The sequence below is a fragment of the Myotis nattereri genome, assembly GCF_964212035.1.
Source record: "Myotis nattereri genome assembly, chromosome: 9".
In the NCBI taxonomy this organism is placed as follows: Eukaryota; Metazoa; Chordata; class Mammalia; order Chiroptera; family Vespertilionidae; genus Myotis; species Myotis nattereri.
Window position 1 is genome coordinate 70,467,073 of NC_138084.1, and position 20,661 is coordinate 70,487,733.

Genomic DNA, 20,661 nt, shown 5'->3' on the forward strand with positions numbered 1-20,661 from the left:
ACTTACAAATCTGTTAGCATTTGTAATAAATAATTTTTTAAAAAGCTATAGAATAAAACTCTACTCTGGGTATCTACCCTGGTGAAAAAGTTATGTGTTATAAAATTTCAATCTAATATTTTAATTTTAAGTTTGTAGTGTAAATCTGGACACAGGAACCAGTCATAAAATTCTGGCTTTTATTCATCAGAATAAAAAAGAATCTTTCCTAAATTAATGTTTTAGGCAGAAAGTTAAAATTGTTTATTCTCTTATATTTATAATTTCTGTAGCTTACAACATTAGCAAAAGAATTGGCAATAAAAAGTTTTTAGCATAAAATGATAACATATCAAAAGAAAATTAACTTAACATTTAATGAGTATTGTCTGTATGCAGCATTGTGCCTAGATGCTTTGTAACACTTTATCTTAGTCCTTAAAATAATTCAGTGAGAGCCTAGCCTGCATGGCTCAGTGGTTGAACATTGACTAATGAACGAGGAGGTCATGGTTCGATTACTGATCAGGGCACATGCCCTGATTGCGAGCTCGATTCCCCAGTCGGGGTGTGCAGGAGGCAGCTGATCAATGATACTTTCTCCTCATGATGTTTCTGTCTCTCTGAAATCAACAAAAAATATATATTTTATAAGAAAAGAAATAATTCAGTAAGAGATTATTTGTTTCAACCTATTTTTAAGTATTAGAAAACTGAGGGTTAGAGAAGCCAGATAACTTTTCCAGGATCACAAAACTAGAAATTGCAGAAAATAACAGTTCTGGAAGTTCAGGGTCTGAATCTCATTTCTAATTCTTTAAGAAGGTTTCTTGATCTTTCTGCCAACATTTTCTTTTCCCAAGTTTCTTAACTATAATATAGGAATATTTAGAGTGTAAATGACATCAGAAACAATATGTGATTGTAATACAAGGGTTTATATCCCACTTTTATGTTGACTAGCTTCCTCTGGTTTGAGTTTTTATAAATATACTAGAGGCCCTATGTATGAAATTAGTGCACTCAGGGGGTGTTCCTCAGCCTGCCTGTACCCTTGCACAGTCCGGGAGCCCTCGGGGGATGTCTGACTGATGGCTTAGACCCTCTCCCCACAGGGAGCAGGCCTAAGCTGGCAGTCGGATATTCTTAGCGCTGCCATGGCTGCTGTGCTCACCAGCCGTGAACCCTGCTCAGGGCTTCTGGCTGATCACCGCTCCCCATGTGGGATTACACTGACCACCAGGAAGCAGCTCCTGAGTTGAGCGTCTGCCCCCTGGTTGTCAGTGCACATCATAGCAACTAGTCGTTCTGCCATTCAGTTGATTTGCATATTAGCCTTTTATTACATTGGATGGGAAAGATTTTAAACATCTTATGAGTTTCCCATCATTATAGCTTTAGAGCACATCCTAAAAAAGACATTCTTAGAAATTTGCCTGTGATTCCAAGTATAGTAACTGGTTAAGACTTTTTTTAAGGGTTGCTGAGCAATCACAGTGCTTTGTAAATGAAAATATTAGATGTTGAAAACTAATTTCCATACTCATAGGAATTTGCATAACCTTTACGAATTATTTTAATTCACTTTCAAATATCACATGATGTCAGGTAGAACAGAGATTTAAAAATAGTTTGTCCTTGTCACATGATCTCACTTATATGTGGAATCAAGTAAACAAAATAAACTGATGAATAAAATAGAAGCAGAGGCATGGAAACATGGAACAGACTGACACCTTTCAGAGGGAAGGAGAGAGGTGGGCCAGTAAGAGATTAACTTACATGCATATATGCATTGCCCAGGGAAACAGACAATAAGGTGGTAAAGGCCTGGGGGGTTAGGGGAGGACATCTATAATTCTCTCAACAATAAAGATTAAAAAAATAGTTATCTTTATTTTTATTAAATATATTTTATTGATTTTTTACAGAGAGGAAGGAAGAGGGATAGAGAGTTAGAAACATCGATGAGAGAGAAACATCGATCAGCTGCCTCCTGCACACTCCCTACTGGGGATGTGCATGCAACCAAGGTACATGCCCTTGACCAGAATCGAACCTGGGACTCTTCAGTCTGCAGGCCAACACTCTATCCACTGAGCCAAACCGGTTAAGGCCCCAAAAAATGGTTGTCTTTAATTCAAAGAAGATATAAAATTGATAATCTCTGAAATTAAGCTTCAGAGATTTCACAAATGTTCATTTTCACTCATATTGCATCTGATACTCAATGGCTTAAGGAAAAAGAAAGCCATCTCATTATAGTTTCAGTTCCCAGTATAATGTCAACAGCTGAAATAAAAGTTTAACTTTTTTTTATTCGTTTTCTCTGTATAGTCAAATTAAATGATATATTTTTTCCAACTGGAAAGAAACTTTTTCTCTTATGATTTAGAAACATCAAGTCACGTCCCAGCAATTATGTCATCTCTGTGGAAGAAGTTAGACCACACACTTTCTCAGATCAGGTAATGAAAATCTTATGTAATAAGCTTATCAGAATATATATAATTGAAACGGAATTTTTGGACTGGAACCAGGTTCTTCGTCTGCCAGAGTCGAAGAATGAATCCATGGACAGAAAGTAGTAAGCAAAGGTGGAGATTTATTGAAAAATAAGTACAGACTCCCATGTGGGGAGAGAGAAAGAGTCCCACAGAATGGACTCCCACCTGGAGAGGGGGAAAGGGTCCCACTGATTTCCTTTTCCCTATGGCTTATATATGGTGCCTTGGTATCCCCTCTGATTGGTCACTATTCCCTTAGACTGGTTACTATAGTTACTCCTAATCTCAGAGGTGGAACCTCACATGGGACATGTGAAGTTCTCCCCTGCCCACCCCCCTCACCCACCCCTCTATCCTTCCTTACTGTTTTGCTGTTCCCTTTGGGCTTTCTTCTTCTGGGTGAAGGGCTTCCTTCTCTTTATTTTGTAAATATAGCCAGGGGTCCTCAAACTTTTTAAACAGGGGGCCAGTTTACTGTCCCTCAGACCGTTGGAGGGCCGGAGTATAGTTTAAAAACAAAACAAAACAAAACAAAACAAAAACTAGAGACACAGCGGACTCTCATAGCCAGTTAGCCCGGAGGTCAAATCGCCCCCGGTATTGCCGACAACAATCAAGGCTTAACTACAACAAGACTGCACACAAAGACCACTTCGAGGAGCACCAAGAAAAGATAAAAAACTGCGGAGACAAAGAAACAGGACGCAAATGTCAGAAATGGAAGATATAGAGCTCAAAACCACACTTTTAAGGTCTCTCAAGAACTGTCTAGAAGCCGCCGATAAATGTAGTGAGATCCTCAAGAAATCTAATGAGACCCTCGATGTTGTGATAAAGAACCAACTAGAAATTAAGCATACACTGACTGAAATAAAGAATATTATACAGACACCCAACAGCAGACCAGAGGAGCGCAAGAATCAAGTCAAAGATTCGAAATGCGAAGAAGCAAAAAACACCCAACTGGAAAAGCAAAATGAAAAAAGAATCCGAAAATACGAAGATAGTGTAAGGAGCCTCTGGGACAGCTTCAAGTGTACCAACATCCGAATTATAGGGGTGCCAGAAGATGAGAGAGAGCAAGATATTGAAAACCTATTTGAAGAAATAATGACAGAAAACTTCCCCCACCTGGTGAGAGAAATAGACTTACAGGTCCAGGAAGCGCAGAGAACCCCAAACAAAAGGAATCCAAAGAGGACCACACCAAGACATATCATAATTAAAATGCCAAGAGCAAAAGACAAAGAGAGAATCTTGAAAGCAGCAAGAGGAAGACAGTCAGTTACCTACAAGGGAGTACCCATACGACTGTCAGCTGATTTCTCAACAGAAACGTTGCAGGCCAGAAGGGAATGGCAAGAAATATTCAACGTGATGAATACCAAGAGCCTACAACCAAGATTACTTTATCCAGCAAAGCTATTATTCAGAACTGTAGGTCAGATAAAGAGCTTCACAGATAAGGGAAAGCTAAAGGAGTTCATCACCACCAAACCAGTATTATATGAAATGCTGAAAGGTATCCTTTAAGAAGAGGAAGAAGAAGAAAAAGGTAAAGATACAAATTATGAACAACAAACATGCATCTATCAACAAGTAAATCTAAGAATCAAGTGAATAAATAATCTGGTGATCATAATAGAATCAGGGACATAGAAAGGGAATGGACTGACTATTCTTGGTGGGGGAAGGGGTGTGGGAGATGCGGGAAGAGACTGGACAAAAATCGTGCACCTATGGATGAGGACAGTGGGTGGGGAGTGAGGGCGGAGGGTGGGGCAGGAACTGGGAGGAGGGGAGTTATGAGGGGAAAAAAGAGGAACAACTGTAATAATCTGAACAATAAAGATTTAATTAAAAAAAAAAAAGTTCCCTGGTTAATCTCTCCCAACCCCACCCACCCTCACCGAGCTTCCCTGAGATTCTTCAGTCTAAAAAGAAAAACTAGTTGGCTGCTAAGCAACAGGCAGCAGCAGCAAAAACACCCAACGGGCCGGATAAATGTTTTTGGCGGGCTGCATGTGGCCCATGGGCCGTAGTTTAAGGACCCCTGATATAGAGCTTTTGCTGTTCCCAGCTCCCTCATTTTATGGAAAGTTATCTGTTGCAGCTTTTCCGCTTCCCTATTCTATGGAAATATACCTTCTGCTACTCTGCAGTCCTTTGCTTCCTCCATGGTCCCCTTAATTTCCAAAATTTCTAAAATTTCCTAAAACCTGTCTTTTTCACACACACCCTCCCCCAAATTCCTGTTTCATAATGATTTGGGGATGCAAACATATAAGAATCACTGAGTTTTTTAAATCTTCTTATAACCCATCTGGTACATTTATATAACATTGATCTAATTTTGAAATTACTCTAGAGGTTATTGCTATTTCTGTGTCTTTGATTGGAATAACTTGAAATAATTTCATACTTCAATAAAATCCTTAGAAAAGAGGAAATTGAGACTTAGAGAAGTTAATGAACACTTCCAAGTTCCCATAGCAATTTATAGGCAGATCTCTGGTCAGAATATGGATCTGATCCCACTCTAGTGTCAATACAAATCTTCTAATCCCAGTCCTCTGTGAATTCCCTTATGCAGTTGCATTTCCATTACATTTGCAGAGCATTGATGTGTGGAATCCATGCCCATCCATTTTCCCTCATAAGGCAACAACTTGAGTAATAATACTTCTGAAATCTTCTGTTTTGAGATTTTCACATAGTACTAATTATCTTCTACCTAGGTCAAGTTCTTGGAATGACAACCCCATTAATTTTAATTTTATAAAATCTCTTATTGACTCTAGTATGAAAACCTAACTTTCTTCCCCTTTCTCCCAGAGCTACAGGTGAATAGCCTGCTTAAATTCAGCGGGGGCCTCATTTTCCTTCCTCAGTTTAAACTGCTAAACTACTCCAAATGTTTTATATCTAACTGTAACACATATTATTTGCTAGTCTTACCTTTATTCTCTTTCTTGATTCTTATATTTTCTTCCTTTGCCAGTAAATTTCAAAAATATTCACAATTTAATTAACACCTATAAATACTTAGAAGTTATTGAGATATTTTATTGACTGGGTGTTACATATGAAGGAAAGGCCCTTTGCCAGGTATTCCCAAGATTGGTTTGTGTAAATGAAACTACGTATTTGATTCAGTAAGTGGCTCTTTTTGGTAGCGACTTATTTGACAGAATTCTAGGACAGTGGTACAGTGTCTGATTGTTTAACTCCAAATCATAATAAAAGGAGAATCAGCTTGTATTCTGAATTTTCTTATATGTGTCTGCTTTATTTTTTTAGAGGTTGGATGAAATAATTTCATAGTCATAAATTTGATAAAAGCAGGGTGTCCTTTGAAATCAGCTTTGGTATTCTGAAGTATTTATGTCTGGAGTCATATGTGAAGTCAGAATTTCTCTAGGAAGGCACCTCTGTAGTTATAAGAGAGTAGAGGCCCAGTGCATGAAATTTATGCCCCAGGGGTCGGGGTTCCTCAGCCCGGCCTGAGCCCTAGCAATCCGGGACCCCGGGGCTAGGGTCCCTAGGCCTGGCTGGCGATCAGGGCCTATCGGGACTTTCCTTCCTCCAGCTGCCAGCAGCTGGCCCCGCCCCCACCGCTGCCACTGCTTGCCATCTGTGTGGCGCTGCCCCTCCTCCCCACCATCAGTCACCTCCCTCTCTGCAGGCGACAGGCATGGGGTACAATCACTTGGCTGGCCTGGGCCTCCCTTTGTGGTGCGATCGCTGGCTGGCCCCACACACCCACCACAGCATCAGTGGCCTGGGCCTCCCTCTGCGGGGCAATCATGGGGTGATGGCAGGGCCCCCGACCAATCGCATCACACCTGCCTTGGCTGGCCTGGTGCCATTGCGTGTCATAGTGTGGTCATCCAGACTGTTCTGCTATTCAGTCGATTTGCATATTATACTTTTTTTATTATAGACTAGAGGCCTGGTGCACAAAATTCGTGCGTGTGTACGGTCCCTGGGCCTGGTCTGCAATCAGGGCCAAATTCCTCAGCTACCCACAGCTGGCCCTGCCCCCCACCGCCACCCACCTCTGGTTCCCCATTCACCATTAGGTGATCGGTGCCTGATGGACAGGGGAAGGGACCGAGGTGGTCAGTGTGCCTCATAATGACTGGTCCAGCGGTTCTGGCCATTCTGCAGTTAGGGTCAATTTGCATATTACCCTTTTATTATATAGGATAGAGACGTGGTGCATGGGTGGGGCCCTGCTGGCCAGGGCGAGGGGCCGCAGGGTTTCCTGGCCGGCCCCACCACCAATCAGGTTAGGAGTCCCCTGCTGGGGGCATGGCCGGCCTGGGCAAGAGACTATGGGCGGTTTGCAGGCCAGCCACACCCCCAATTGCAATGGGGGTCCCCACTGGGGGTGATGGCTAGCCTGGGCGAGGGGCTTAGACAGTTTACAGGCCATCCACGCCCCCCTCAGGGTGGGAGTCCCCGCTGGGGGGCAGAGCCGGCTTGGGCAAGGGGCCGCTGGCAGTTTGCAGGCCCCACGCCCCCAGCTTTGTCAGGAAAGACATCCGGAAGATGTCCAGTCTATCTGGTCTAATTAGCATATTATCCTTTTATTAGTACAGTAGGTCCTCGGTTACGTCAGAGATCCGTTCCTATAGCGCGACGTAACGTGATTTTCGCCGTAAGTCAGAACCCACCTATATCACTCACATGGAGCACATACACAGCAGTAATGAAATGAAACAGTAAAAATAATTTAAAAGAAAGATAACAATTCCTGACCTTTACTTGTGGTAAATAAATAATAAAAAACATAAAGCACATATGTACATATGTTGAAATGACGGAACTTTTTTTTTTTTTTTTTTTTTTAATACTCTAAATGGGAGATGGCGACGTAACCACAAAACAACGTACGTCGGTAACCCGAGAACTGCCTGTATAGATAATTGGAAATTGTAAAATTTTATATATATGGCTTTCTTACATATATTGAGTTCCTAAAGTCAAATTGTACTCTTAATGGAATGTCAAGGCTTTCTAGTGCATATTACATTAGATAGAAACTTGATTATTAAAATTATTTGTGTTTGAGTGTTTATTTGCCACTATTTTTCTGCTAAAACAAGCTTTGACTCTCCCCTGGGCGAGGGGCTATGGGCGGTTTGCAGGCCAGCCACGCCCCCAATTGCAGTGGGGGTCCCCACTGGGGGGGGTGATGGCTAGCCTGGGCAAGGGGCTTAGACAGTTTACAGGCCATCCACGCCCCCCTCAGGGTGGGGGTCCCCACTGGGGCGCAGAGCCGGCTTGGGCAAGGGTCCACTGGCAGTTTGCAGGCCAGCACTCCCCCAGACAAGCAAAATGTGCTTGTCTTTTTTGTCTGAAAAAGATCTATTGCCTTTTATTTTATTTTATTTTATTTTTGATCTATTGCCTTTTAACTCATAATTTCCTTCAAGTCTGACTGCAGCTAAATCAGAGTGTAACTTGGTAAGAGAAGTTTCGTAATGTCTAACTACTTTGTTTTATTTATTAGGAACATGCAAGGTTCCCCAGGGTTTGCTGCCAATCAGAGAGGTTGGTATTCAACTTTAAATCAAAATAATGTTCAGAATTATTTTAAACTCTGTCAGAAGAACATTTTAATTAATACCACATGTGTGCTAAGTATACATTTTGTTTAAACTACTGCTTTTCTAAGTATAGTTATTCTCATAGTAGGAAATAACATCTTCATTTATTGTAAAACTATGCATTTAAGCACTGTACTCCCTGTTTTTCTCATTGGCTCTTACGTGTATTTACATCTTTTCATTCTGATTTCATAAGTTTGTTTTCTGATTTTTGGAGGTGGTATTAGTATGACCTATAACAGAAGAAATATACTCTTAGATTATAGTTGTAATTTACTTCAGTTTCTTATGACGTCTCATAAAGTTAGTTGATATTTTTAACGGCTATTTTTCAATAGATCTAATATTCTAATATATTAAATAGTAGTCTATGGGTCATGTAGATTTCTTAAAATTCCCACATTAATCTGACATTGAGTCAATTTTTTAAACTCTCCTTTGTTTCAGCCCGAACAAGAAGTGGAATTGCGGAAATCAAACGGCAGAGAAGGCTTGCATCTCAAGCAGCTCCCATCAGTTCAGAGGTGCTGACTTTACCGTACCTCTCAGGACAGTTTACTACTGCTCCCTTGACAGCTCCACAAGTTACTCGGCCAACTAGCCAAACTTCAGTTCCTTTGAGGTCAAATTTTGTAGTGGTTAACCATTCACAATCTCAAGACACTGTGACCAGTAAGTTTAAATTGTATGCTCATAAATTTCATTGTTAATCAAATTGTGTAAGTGAGATGATATATTATTGTCTTTATACTCATAGTGTAAAATAAATAGCCCCCCAAAAAAGGCAAGAAAGACTTTCGATAAATTTGCCATGAAATAGTATATTATTAAATCTACGAGATATTTTGATTTAGGATTCTTATGTCTGTTCTAAAAGGAATACACGTTATATTTCTCCACTGCCTTATATTTTTGTTGATGCTGGCCTGCCCTTCTGGAATGAGGAGTGTTTTCCAATTCACCTCCATCTCTACATACTAAAAATCCTGTATACTCCTGGCTGAATCTTAAAGCTGGTGATAAACTAGGAAATTATCTGGGTACATCTTGCTTGTTGTATACTTGAAACCTTGAAACACGATATTAAGGAGCAAAAGCTAGTTAATAACAGAGTTGGGATTAGAATTGAGGTGCCAGCTTTCTGTTTCTAGACCAGTCGTCTTTCTCTTCTGTGCCGCTAAAATTCATTGCCATCCATTACATTCTTTCTCATTTCCATCTTTTCTCCAACTTCTTTTATACCTCTGGGTAAAAGCACTTAGCATGTATACGCTGTATTATATATACACTTAGTTTATACCTTTTATAGTTTTCATTCTGCCATGCTATTCTTTCTTGAGATTATACTGTACTTTGTGTTTTATTGCAAAACCTTAAGCCTTGGGTACTATATTTTATTCATCCTAATATCTTCTACAGTGCCTTATGCATAGTAGATACTCAGTATACTAACTGAATTATGTATAAAATTTCTGGAATGCTACTTATTCCATTGATTCAAGTTTAGAAAACTAATCAATTTCATTTTTTTGTTTTCTTGAAATACAGCTGGAGAGACTTTAAATATCATTCCTGGTCCTCAGGAGAAGAAAACTCATGCCAGTTTAATGTCTCCTGGTAGACGCAAAAGGTAAATGCTTTTTAAAAGGACAAGTTTAGCCCTGACCGGTTTGGCTCAGCGGATAGAGCGTCGGCCTGCGGACTCAAGGGTCCTAGGTTCGATTCCGGTCAAGAGCATGTACCTTGGTTGCAGGCACATCCCCAGTGGGGAGTATGCAGGGGGCAGCTGATCGATGTTTCTCTCTCATCGATGTTTCTAACTCTCTATCCCTCTCCCTTCCTCTCTGTAAAAAATCAATATAATATATATTTAAAAAAATATATATAAAAATAAAAGGACAAGTTTACATCAGAAATATAATAACAAGATTGGATTAAGTTCTTGGAACTATTTACTATTATATCTATTTCAAAACATGTTTTTTTCATATTGTAACCTCCCTGAAATCAGGTGGCATCCTATATAATAAAAACCTAATATGCTAAGTGTCCGGTCATCCAGTGACTGGTCAACTGTTCAACCAATCAAAACATAATATGCTAATGATATGCTAAGGCTGCTCAACCGCTCATTATGACGTGCACTGACCAGAGGGCAGATGCTCCAACCAGTACGTTAGCTTGCTGCTGGGGTCTGGCCATCAGGACTGAGCAAGATGAGCCAGACACGCCCTGGAGCCCACCTGCGGTCCCTTCCCGGCTGGCCAACCTCCCATGTCCCTCCCCGGCCAGCTGGTCCAGATCAGAACTGGAGAGTCTGGGCCAGACACACCCTGGAGCTCTCCCGTGGTCCCTCTGCAGCCTGATCGTGCACCCGTGGGGTCCTTCAGCCTGGCCTGTGCCCTCTTGCAATCTGGGACCCCTCAGGACATGTCAGAGAGCTAGTTTCAGCCCGATTCCACAGGCACCAGATGCAGGGCTCACGGCTTGCAAGTGCAGCTGCAGCAGCATGAGCCTCTCCCAATCAGGACTGACTGGGCGCGAGCCCGCTGCAGGCGCATTGGGGCTGGGATGAGCGGGAGCAGTAGATGCAGTGGTGTTGGATTGTGGGTTTTGGGCCTATTTCCAAAACCCAATCCCCACAGGCCACCCAGAGGGACCCCACCCATGCATGACTTCGTGCACTGGGCCTCTATAGTCTTAATAATAATGGCATATCACTTCCATTGGAAATACGTTTTTTCTGTAGTGATACAGAAAAGTATTTCTTAAAATTGCCGTTATCTCGGGGTTTTTTAAATGAATGTTTTTTAAATGAATATAAGTAATACTGGCATGTTTTAAGGTATACAAACACATATTTAAGTCCTAAATCAATAGCTAGTAGGTGATCTTTTCAGAGACAGTCTGAGAAAAGTTTCTTCTCTCCTTCTTAACCCATATGTCTTTGTTTGAAGGATATTCAGAAAAGAGTGATATTAGTTTAAAATGGGAGTGTTTTTTTCCTGATGTCTCCCTTGCCATGTCATGAGTATTTTAGATAGAGTTTTTAGTGTCATTTTCTCTCATTCAAGGCTAACCTCAGCTTTCTTTATGACAAACTTTCTCACTTAACCATATAAAATAGAAAAACAACTATAATAATATCTAACATTTATATGAACCTTGACCTATATATAAAGTCATATACTTTATTTCATTCAATTCTTTCATAAACCCAATAATGCAGTTGGTCTTACCCATTATAAAGTGAATCAGATGGTAATAACCTACCTTTTTATAGACCACATAGCTAATAAGTGGTAATGCTAGACTTCAAATTCATGTGTGTGTTTTTAATTCAAGACTATAATTCTTTTCCACTCTACTGCTCTTTGTTCCTACCACAAATCAAGAAAATATCTCTTTTATCATGATGTTAAGATGTATGTCTATTTTTATAATGTACATACTATCCTATCTAATAAAAGAGAAACATGGTAATTAGCCGTACGTCCACTACCCTTCCCATTGGCTAATCAGGGCAATATGCAAATTAACTGCCAGCCAAGATGGCGGCCAGCAGCCAGGCAGCTTGAAGCTAACATGAGGCTTGCTTGCTCCATGACGGAGTACTCCAACGTTCCCCGCCTGCCTTGCCAGCCTCTGAGCTTGCAGTTTGAAACATTGTTACAAATATAGAAGCTAAACAGAACCCCAGAAACCTGCTTTCAGCCAGCCGGGATCTCAGGGCGGGAGTTGATACAGTGTTTCAATTATAGAACCCAAACAAACCAGATACCTGCTTTCAGCAGCAGAGGCCTCAGAGCTGGAGCCAGAGCTAAAGCTGGCCAAGAATTAAAAAAAAAAAAAAAAAAAAGGAGCAGTTGGGAGCTTCAGTCACCCGCCAGCCTGAAAACAGCCCTCAGCCCCTCACCCAGACTGGCCAGGCACCCCAGTGGGGACCCCCAACCTGGAGGGTGTGTGACCAGCTGCAAACAGCCATCATCCCCTCACCCAGGCTGGCCAGGCACCCCAGTGGGGACCCCACCCTGATCCAGGACACCCTTCAGGGCAAACCAGCCGGCCCCCACACGTGCACCAGGCCTCTATTCTATATAGTAAAAGGGTAATATGCCTCCCAGCACTGGGATCAGCAGAGCCGCGAGGCCTACTGGTACCGGGATCAGCGTGACGGGGCAGCACCCAAACCCCCTGATGGCCCTGCGGCTCTGTGTGTGACAGGGGGCGGAGCCACAACCTCCCTATCCGCCCTGCTGTCTTCGTGACAGGGGAAGGCACCCCAACCTCCTGATCAGCCCTGCTCTGTGCCTGATAGGGGGGAGCTCCCCAACCCCCTGATGACCCTGTGGCTCTGTGTGTGACAGAGTTTGGCACCCCAACCCCCTGATCGGCCCTGCCCTGAGTGTGACAGTGGCGGCACCCCAACCCCCTGATTGGTCCTGCTCTGTGGGTGATAGAGGGCGGCGCCCCAACCCCCTGAACCGCCCTGCTCTGTGTGTGACGGGGCGGTGCCCCAACTCCCCTATCGGCCCTACTCTGTGAGTGACAGGGGGGAGCTCCTCAACCCCCTGATCGGCCCTGTTCTGTGCGTGACGGGGGAGCTCCCCAACCCCCTGATGGGCCCTGCTCTGTGTGTGACAGGGGGGAGCTCCCCAACCCCCTGATTGACCCTGCTCTGTGCGTGACAGGGTACGGAGCCCCAACCCCCCTGATGGGCCCTGCTCTGTGCGTGACAGGGGCAGCGCCCCAACCCCCTGATTGGCCCTGCTCTGTGCGTGATGGGGCGGTGCCCCAACCCCCCAATCGGCCCTACCTTGAGCATGACTGAGGGTGGCATTGCAACCTCCCAATCCGCCCTGCTCTGTGCATGACAGGGGCGGTGCCCCAACTTCCCAATCGGCCCTGCTCTGAGCCCGACCAGGGGCTGCACCTACGGGTTGGGCCTGCCCTCTGCCACCCGGGAGCAGGCCTAAGCCAGAAGGTCGTTATCTCCCGAGCGGTCCCAGACTGCGAGAGGGCACAGGCCGGCTGAGGGACCCCCCTCCCCCCGAGTGTACAAATTTTTGTGCACCAGGCCTCTAGTGTGTATATAATTATCATTGAATCTTTTAATCATACTGCTTTAAAGACTAGCTTTTAAAATGTGTTTCAGTGAATCTCAAAGGAAAAATATCACTTTGTCTGGACCTCAGTCAACAATATGGAATTTCCAGGATCCAAATGCATTTGCAGTAGAAAAAGTAAGTGACTTTCCCAAACTTTGCCATTGAAGATATTCCTGAGTTTTAAAATACTGATATATTTACAAAGACTGTGTAGTTGAATTGCTTGGGCTAGAGAGTGGTGAAGTTTAACAGTAAGAGACAGCGCCTTCAGAATAGATATTTATGCAAATGCACCAAGGAAGTAACAGCTGTATGTTTAAGAAACAGTAAATACAATGTTGTTGAATTACCTATCATAATAGAGCATTTTATTGGAGTCAGATTATTAAAAATCTTGTATGAAAAACTAGAATTTTTAACTGTATTTTGTAATCGCTGCAGAAGGAGTTGGTGAAGGATCTTTGAACACTTATAAAGTATAAAATGTAGTATTCGGGTATTAATTTGGAGGGAGCCACCATGACTTCTAATTTTCCACCTAGATTTATTAAAACTATCCAGCTTTCATTAATTGGTTTTGTTTTGTTTTTTCATAAATAACATAATATTCTCTCTGTCCTTCTGCTAATACTGACTTTCCTTTCCAGCAACTGGTTATTGAAAATGCACGAGAAAAAATATTAAGCAACAAATCTCTTCAAGAAAAGCTTGCAGAGAACATTAATAAGTTTTTGACTAGGTAAGCTATGTGTGTTTAAAATGCCTAATTGTTTTTGCCTAATTAGGAACTATACTAAAATTTTCCTTTCTGCATTACAGTGACAACAATATTGCTCAAGCACCTAAGCAAACAGATAGCAACCCTACTGAACCAGAAACTTCAATTGATGAACTTCTGGGACTTCAGGTATGGGTAAAGGTGGCTTTGTGTGCAGTACATTTATTCATAGTTAAAAACAATGGTATTTTGGCCCTAGCCGGTTTGACACAGTAGCTAGAGTGTTAGCCTACGGACTGAAGGATCCCAGGTTTGATTCTGGTCAAGGGCACATGACTGGTTGTGGGCTCAATCCCCCATGTGGGGGGTGCATGCAGGAGGCAGCCAGTCAATGATTCTCTCTCATCATTGATGTTTCTAACTCTCTCCCTCTCCCTTCTCTTTGAAATCAGTAAAAAATTATATATGTATAAAAAGATGATATTTTGGTTTTATTCCAAAACCATTGCCAACAGATTAGATATATAATTATTTAAAATAATTAAGATATAAATTTTCTTTATTATCTGAATGTAATCTGTTCCTAAAATTTTGTCAGTGAGTTTTCAGATAATCATTAAAATTGCATTATAGTCATGTGCCACATAATGTTTTGGTCAGTGATGGACCAAATATACGAAGGTGGTTCCATAATAAGATTACTAGTGGAACTGAATTTTCTGTAAAAATCAGAAGATATGTGATTCAGGAGGAATTTTTTTTTTCTTACAGAAGCAAAGTTCTGTGGAACTTGGCAATCTGTAGATTCCTTTTCACTCACAGCACCTCAGTTTTGAGTGCACAGGTTTCATCCCCGTCAGTCTGCTGCTGACCTGTTTCAGTACAGAGGAGCCTGTCCTCAGTGCCACATATTCGGAGGGCGCTACAGCCCTCCCAGATCTAGCCAGAGGACATTGTTGTAAGTTCTTTGTTGCGGACCTATAGCCCTGTACAAGGACACAGGTCTACAGGAGCTACCTTAGCAATTATTGAGTGACACTGCCGCTTTAATAAAAGCTTTCTGTGGTGGTGTGGAGCCAACCTGACCCTGTACTTTGGGAATATTTTCAGGTTGGAATGCTGTGAAGCATAGAAAAGTTTTATTTCTTTCATGAATTCAATGCCTGAGGGAGACCTTTGTGCCAGTGGAATGAAAAACAAATTTCCAAAGTCAAAATACTGAGTTCTTAGTATTACACCATTTCCATGTTAAACATCCTCATTTTTAAAAAATATTTTTTTATTGATTTCAGAGAGAAAAGAAGAGAAAGATAGAAACATCAGTGATGAGAGAGTCATTGATTAGCTGCCTCCTGCACAACCCACACTGGGGATCGAGCCCACAACCCAGGCATGTGCCCCAACTGGGAATTGAAATGTGACCTCCCGGTTCATAGGTCGACTCACAATCACTGAGCCATGCCGGCTGGGAAGCCCTCATTTTTTTATAGCTCCCCCAAAGTTCCTTAATCTAAACACTGGTCCAATATGCAATAGCCCAAACCACATCATCCTGACTATCCCCGATGTTCCTGTATCTTTCCATCTTGATTTCTGTCTATTCCTGCTGATTCTCAGGCCACATGTCACTTCCTCCTGACAGTCACTCTTAGAGTGATTTATGCCTTACCCAGCTATATTTCCAATTAGTCTCACCCACATCCCTGTTCATAGAGCAGCATTGGCAGCTTCGATGTTCTGTTGCTTACTCTGTTGGGAGGAAGCACGAGAAGGGCTTGTGGGACAATATTTATAAAGTCTGTAGTAGTGTAAAGAATGTATTAGGCCTTCACATTCACTCACTGATTCATCCAGAGCAACTACCACTGTTGCAAGCTCTATTCATACTGAGTGCTGTGTATAGGTATACCATTTTTAACCTCTTAGACCATATTCTTACAGAACCTTTCCTATGTTTAGATATATTTAGATACACAAGTACTTATGTGTTTGTGTTAAAATTGCCTACAGTATTCAGTATCATAACATACTGTACAGGTTTGTAGCCTCGGAGCAATAAGCTATAACATGTACCCTGGCTACAGTAGGCTACATCTTCTCAGTTGGATTTTAGGCAGTTCTGAATGATGGCTGTTGTGTATTTTAGTTGTAATTTTGATTGTGGGAGGCAGCAAGTGCTAGTGTATGATGTTCACACAATGACAGAATCCACCAATGATGCATTTCTCAGAACATATCCCATTGTTGAGTGATACTTAACTATTTTTTCCAGTTTTATTGAAAAACAGCCAAACCGGTTTGGCTCAGTGGATAGAGCGTCAGCCTGTGGACTGAAGGGTCCCAGGTTTGATTCCGGTCAAGGGCATGTACCTTGGTTGCGGGCACATCTCCAGTGGGAGGTGTGCAGGAGGCAGCTGGTCGATGTTTCTCTCTCATCGATGTTTCTAACTCTCTATCCCTCTCCCTTCCTCTCTGTAAAAAATCAATAAAATATATTTAAGAAAAAAAAGAAAAGAAAAGAAAAACAATTGACATGCATTACTGTATAAATGTAAGGCATATAGCATGATGGTTTGATTTACATATATTAAAATTGCCTTATTTAAATGGTAAAAATAATAAAACCCATCGAATATCTTTAACCAACTCTTCCAGATATCAGTAAAGCACTTCCTATGTCCATGTAACAATCAGTCATGTATTTCAAAGTATTTAATACTCAAAGATTCATGAGTGGGTATGTTTGTGTGCAATAAGCAGCAGTGCTGTGCAGTGTGTAACACATTAATTTTCCCTGCACTGCTATAAACTATAAAAATTTTTCAAAAAGATAAAAGGGATTCAAGTGATATTTAACAACATATAATGAACGGGACTAACTAAGTGAGTAATTTTGTGAGACCTCCTGCTAAGAAAAGGAAGACGCGGGTAACAGTCGCTTGCTCTTCAGTGAGGGTGAGAGTGTGAGCTGGTGAGGGAATAAGTCAACGGCGTATATTTTAAGATTCGTCCGTGAGTCAATAGCCTTTTTGAAGAGCAGCTGAGATTGTAACTAGCACATCCTTTCACTTGTACCGTCAGACAGTGTAATTATGTTTGTTGCCATGCCCACAAAATGAATTCATTACAGTGGGTTTTCTTTCAGATAATGAATTCTGGTCAAAACCATTGAATTTTTTTTCTTTTTGTCAGTTCCTTTAGAATAATTTTTTTAATCATACACAAGAATACATCTATATTCTCCCATGGTGAAATTCAGTAAATTTAACAAAACAGGATAAGCTTTTATAAAGCAACGTTTACATTATCTATCATTATTGCTTTTTACAGCCTCTTCTATCTTAATGGTTAACAGATACATATTGTGTATTCTAAATTTTTATAATCTCAAAGTCCTTCCTTATATTTTCTCCACAGACATCTAAAATCAGGTGGTTACTGTAATCAAGGCACTCTGTTAGATACTGTGAGAGGTTATATTAAAGTGATGATACAACCCTCTGCTATTGGTTGTTTATAATGCTCTGCAGTATCTGTCAGAAGTTAAATATCCAGGTTTAAATAGCTTTTTAAAAGAACTGCAAGACGCCCTCACTGGTTTGACTCAATGGATAGAGTGTCAGTCTTCAGTCAAGGACACATGCCCAGGTTATGGGCAGGGGACGTGCAGGAGGCAGCCTGTCAATGATTCTCTCTCATCATTGATGTTTCTATCTCTCTCCCTCTCCCTCTCTGAAATCAATTAAAAAAATAAATAAGATAATAATAAAAGAACAACAAGACATAATATCCAACTGAATAGTATATGCATCAAATTCACTAAGGCATGAACAGCTAGTTATACAAATAGGTGAAGTAGGAATTTTAAAAATATTTTCCAGACCTGGAGGTAGCGAGATATCTTAGGCTTTACAAATCACTGTAATAATATTTTTTTTATTTAGTTTAGTCTATATAAGATGGTGGATGTTAACTTATTGTGGAATCATTTTACATTGTATGTATTAAGTCATGTAATTATGCTGTACACTTTAAACTTATACAATACTAGTGGGCCGGTGCATGAAATTTGTGCATATTAAAAGGTAATTAGAGGAAATATTTTAATATTGCTATTTTCCCTTTCCCTATAATAGAAATGTCAGAAATGAAAGAAAATTAGTAAAATGTATATGAAAATCTCCCTCCTGTCAGAGTCTGGGGTACACCATGGGACCCAGAGTCAAGTCCTTGCCCACCCACATGCACCTCGAAATCGCACGAGACCCAGACTCAGCTGGCCCCAACCCTGTCAAGCCCTGCAGGGCAAGGGGTGCATCCTCAGGTCCCCTGGCCGGGCATGGGGGACGCGGCCTCAGGTTCCCCCCACGCAAGGGCATTACGTGCATTTGCATATTAGCTCTTTATTATATAGGATTATATATCAAGTTATAGCTTGATTTTATTTTGTATTTATATTTGTGTATAGTTCCTATGTTTATTTAATGTTTGAAAATATCTTATTTTGCTAGTATTAAACTATATTCAATGGGGATTTGTTTTTTGTTTTTGGTAGAGTGAAATCCATATGTCTGAAGAAGCTATACAGGATATACTGGAACAGACAGAATCAGATCCAGCATTTCAGGCACTCTTTGATCTCTTTGACTATGGTAAGAAGACCGTTTCTTTCAAGGCAATTAGAAGAAAAAAGTATCTTCGTTTCTTTGGAAACTTAACCAAAGTGAAGCAACATTTCCCAGAGCATCTGAAAAAAGTTCCTATTTTCATTAAACATTATACGGATATGAAAGGAGTTTTTGTTTTGTTTTGTTTTTCTTAAAGAAACTTTAGCTAAGCTGAAAAAATGCAGAACAGTGTTTTTAAAGTTTAGGAGTTTTTTTGTGGACATTTTTGCCAGGCAGCACAAATGTGTTGAAGTCTGCTACTATACATACATTATACCAAACACAGTTGGATAATACAGAAGGAATACAAAAAGTTGGCTATTTCCCTCAACCTTATGGCCTAGTGAAGTAATTCTCAGTGTAGTCTCTCAACCAGCAATATCAGCATTATATGAGAATATGTTAAAAATGCAAAATTGTGGCCCCCTTTCCCAGGTGATCCTAGGCTAAAGTTTAAGAACTACCTGTCTGGTGGAAAAATCTTTGTACCTGTCAGTCATATATAAAGCAATATATTAAAAACATCCAAAATACCATAATTAAAACCAATGTCTAACATTTGCTTGACCACTGTCAAGCTTCATTAATTGATGCTTATTTTTATTTTAGTCATGTAACCGATTGTTTCCCTGTTCCCTTTTTAACAGGTAAAACAAAGAATAATAAAAATTTATCACAAGGCATTTCCAGTCAGCATATGGAAACCAATCCCAATGTAGTCTTAGCAGATGAAACTAATCTAACAGTTAAAGGTTCTTTTAAAACAGAAGAATCTGGTAAGAATTTGACTTTGTTAATATCATCAATCCAAACCCTAAATGTCAGTCTCAAAATTTCAAAAGCAAAAACCCTTGTCTAATTTGGAAGTTCAAATTACAACGTAGGTCATTTTTGTATTTCTAGTATTCTCTCTTCGTTATAAAAAATATAAAAAGAAAATTATTCCCCAGGCTTTAGTACTTTGATTAAAAGATGAATTTTTAGTACTTACTCTCCCATGATACAATAGATTCTTGACATGCACAAATTGGTATTAGTAGTATTGACCAATTAAACAAAAATCTATAACATTTGACATAATTTTTTTGAGCCACAAATTCACATCTCTAATATATAAGGTTTGTGTGTGGTATTAATCATTCAGGCTAGTAAGCAAATTTAGCTGACTGCTCAGTATTTATAGCTCCCTTACTGAGAGGAAATTATATGTTATTTCTTGAATTAAGGATTTATGAGGTTTGAGGTAATATTTCTCTGTGTCTAACTCAATTCTTTGTATGTATTTCTGCCTCCCATGGAGTACCAATATGGCACATAATTGCCCCCACAATAACTACTTATTAAATGAGGGAAGATAGTAAATATGTTCATTTTAGATCTTTTAAATATTTGCCAGTTTTCTTCAAAGTGTACTTTGGTGAAATACAACACATGTACAGAACTGCACAGTAAAAAATGAATATAGCTCATTGAATTACAGTCCAGCAAATACTATATAACCGTCTCTCATGTCAAACACCACAGCACCACCAAAACCTCTCTTCATATTGCTACCCAATCAATATTTTTTCCATTCCTGTTACTCAAAGATAACCATTATCCTGGTTTCTCTCACATTACCCTGGCATCTCATACTTCTTGCTAAACTCTAGACCTCTTTAGTACCACGTGTATTCATTTCTGTCTACAACAAGCTGTGCCAAAGTAATCATTTCTGCTCATGTGTTCTTAAATATTATCACCCCTAAAAACCCTGATGGTTTCCTAGTTTTGCATCATGTCTTACAAAAGTTAATGTTGGAGAACCTTAACCTACATTTCTGCTTTGAGTCCTCTGCCTACACCCGGTCCAGTCCTCCGTTTCTTCTTCGCCTGAATTATGGTGGGGCGTGCCTTTCTCACTACATAGTTTGTGTGGAACATCGTGCTTCCGTTAAGCTCTACCATGCACAAAATGAGGTTTGAAATTTATTTTCTCAGATGGTCTTCCCGCTTCATTGAAACTTGACTAGTGAATTTATTTGGCCTGACTGCAATCTCCACTAATTTCCCCACAATAAGGATTCA

The 20,661-nt window shown here is 40.6% G+C and overlaps 1 protein-coding gene across 1 annotated transcript in view; it reads left to right on the forward strand.

Moving 5' to 3' along the window:
- NPAT (nuclear protein, coactivator of histone transcription) overlaps positions 1–20,661 on the forward strand; it is a 57,878-nt gene that overhangs the window by 24,931 nt on the left and 12,286 nt on the right. Inside the window, exons 4-12 of the mRNA XM_081098782.1 lie at positions 2,375–2,447; positions 8,005–8,045; positions 8,549–8,773; positions 9,650–9,731; positions 13,257–13,344; positions 13,857–13,948; positions 14,029–14,116; positions 18,483–18,579; positions 19,242–19,370. Of these exons, the coding sequence (XP_080954908.1) occupies positions 2,375–2,447; positions 8,005–8,045; positions 8,549–8,773; positions 9,650–9,731; positions 13,257–13,344; positions 13,857–13,948; positions 14,029–14,116; positions 18,483–18,579; positions 19,242–19,370 (915 nt within the window). The remainder of the gene's footprint in view (positions 1–2,374; positions 2,448–8,004; positions 8,046–8,548; positions 8,774–9,649; positions 9,732–13,256; positions 13,345–13,856; positions 13,949–14,028; positions 14,117–18,482; positions 18,580–19,241; positions 19,371–20,661) is intronic.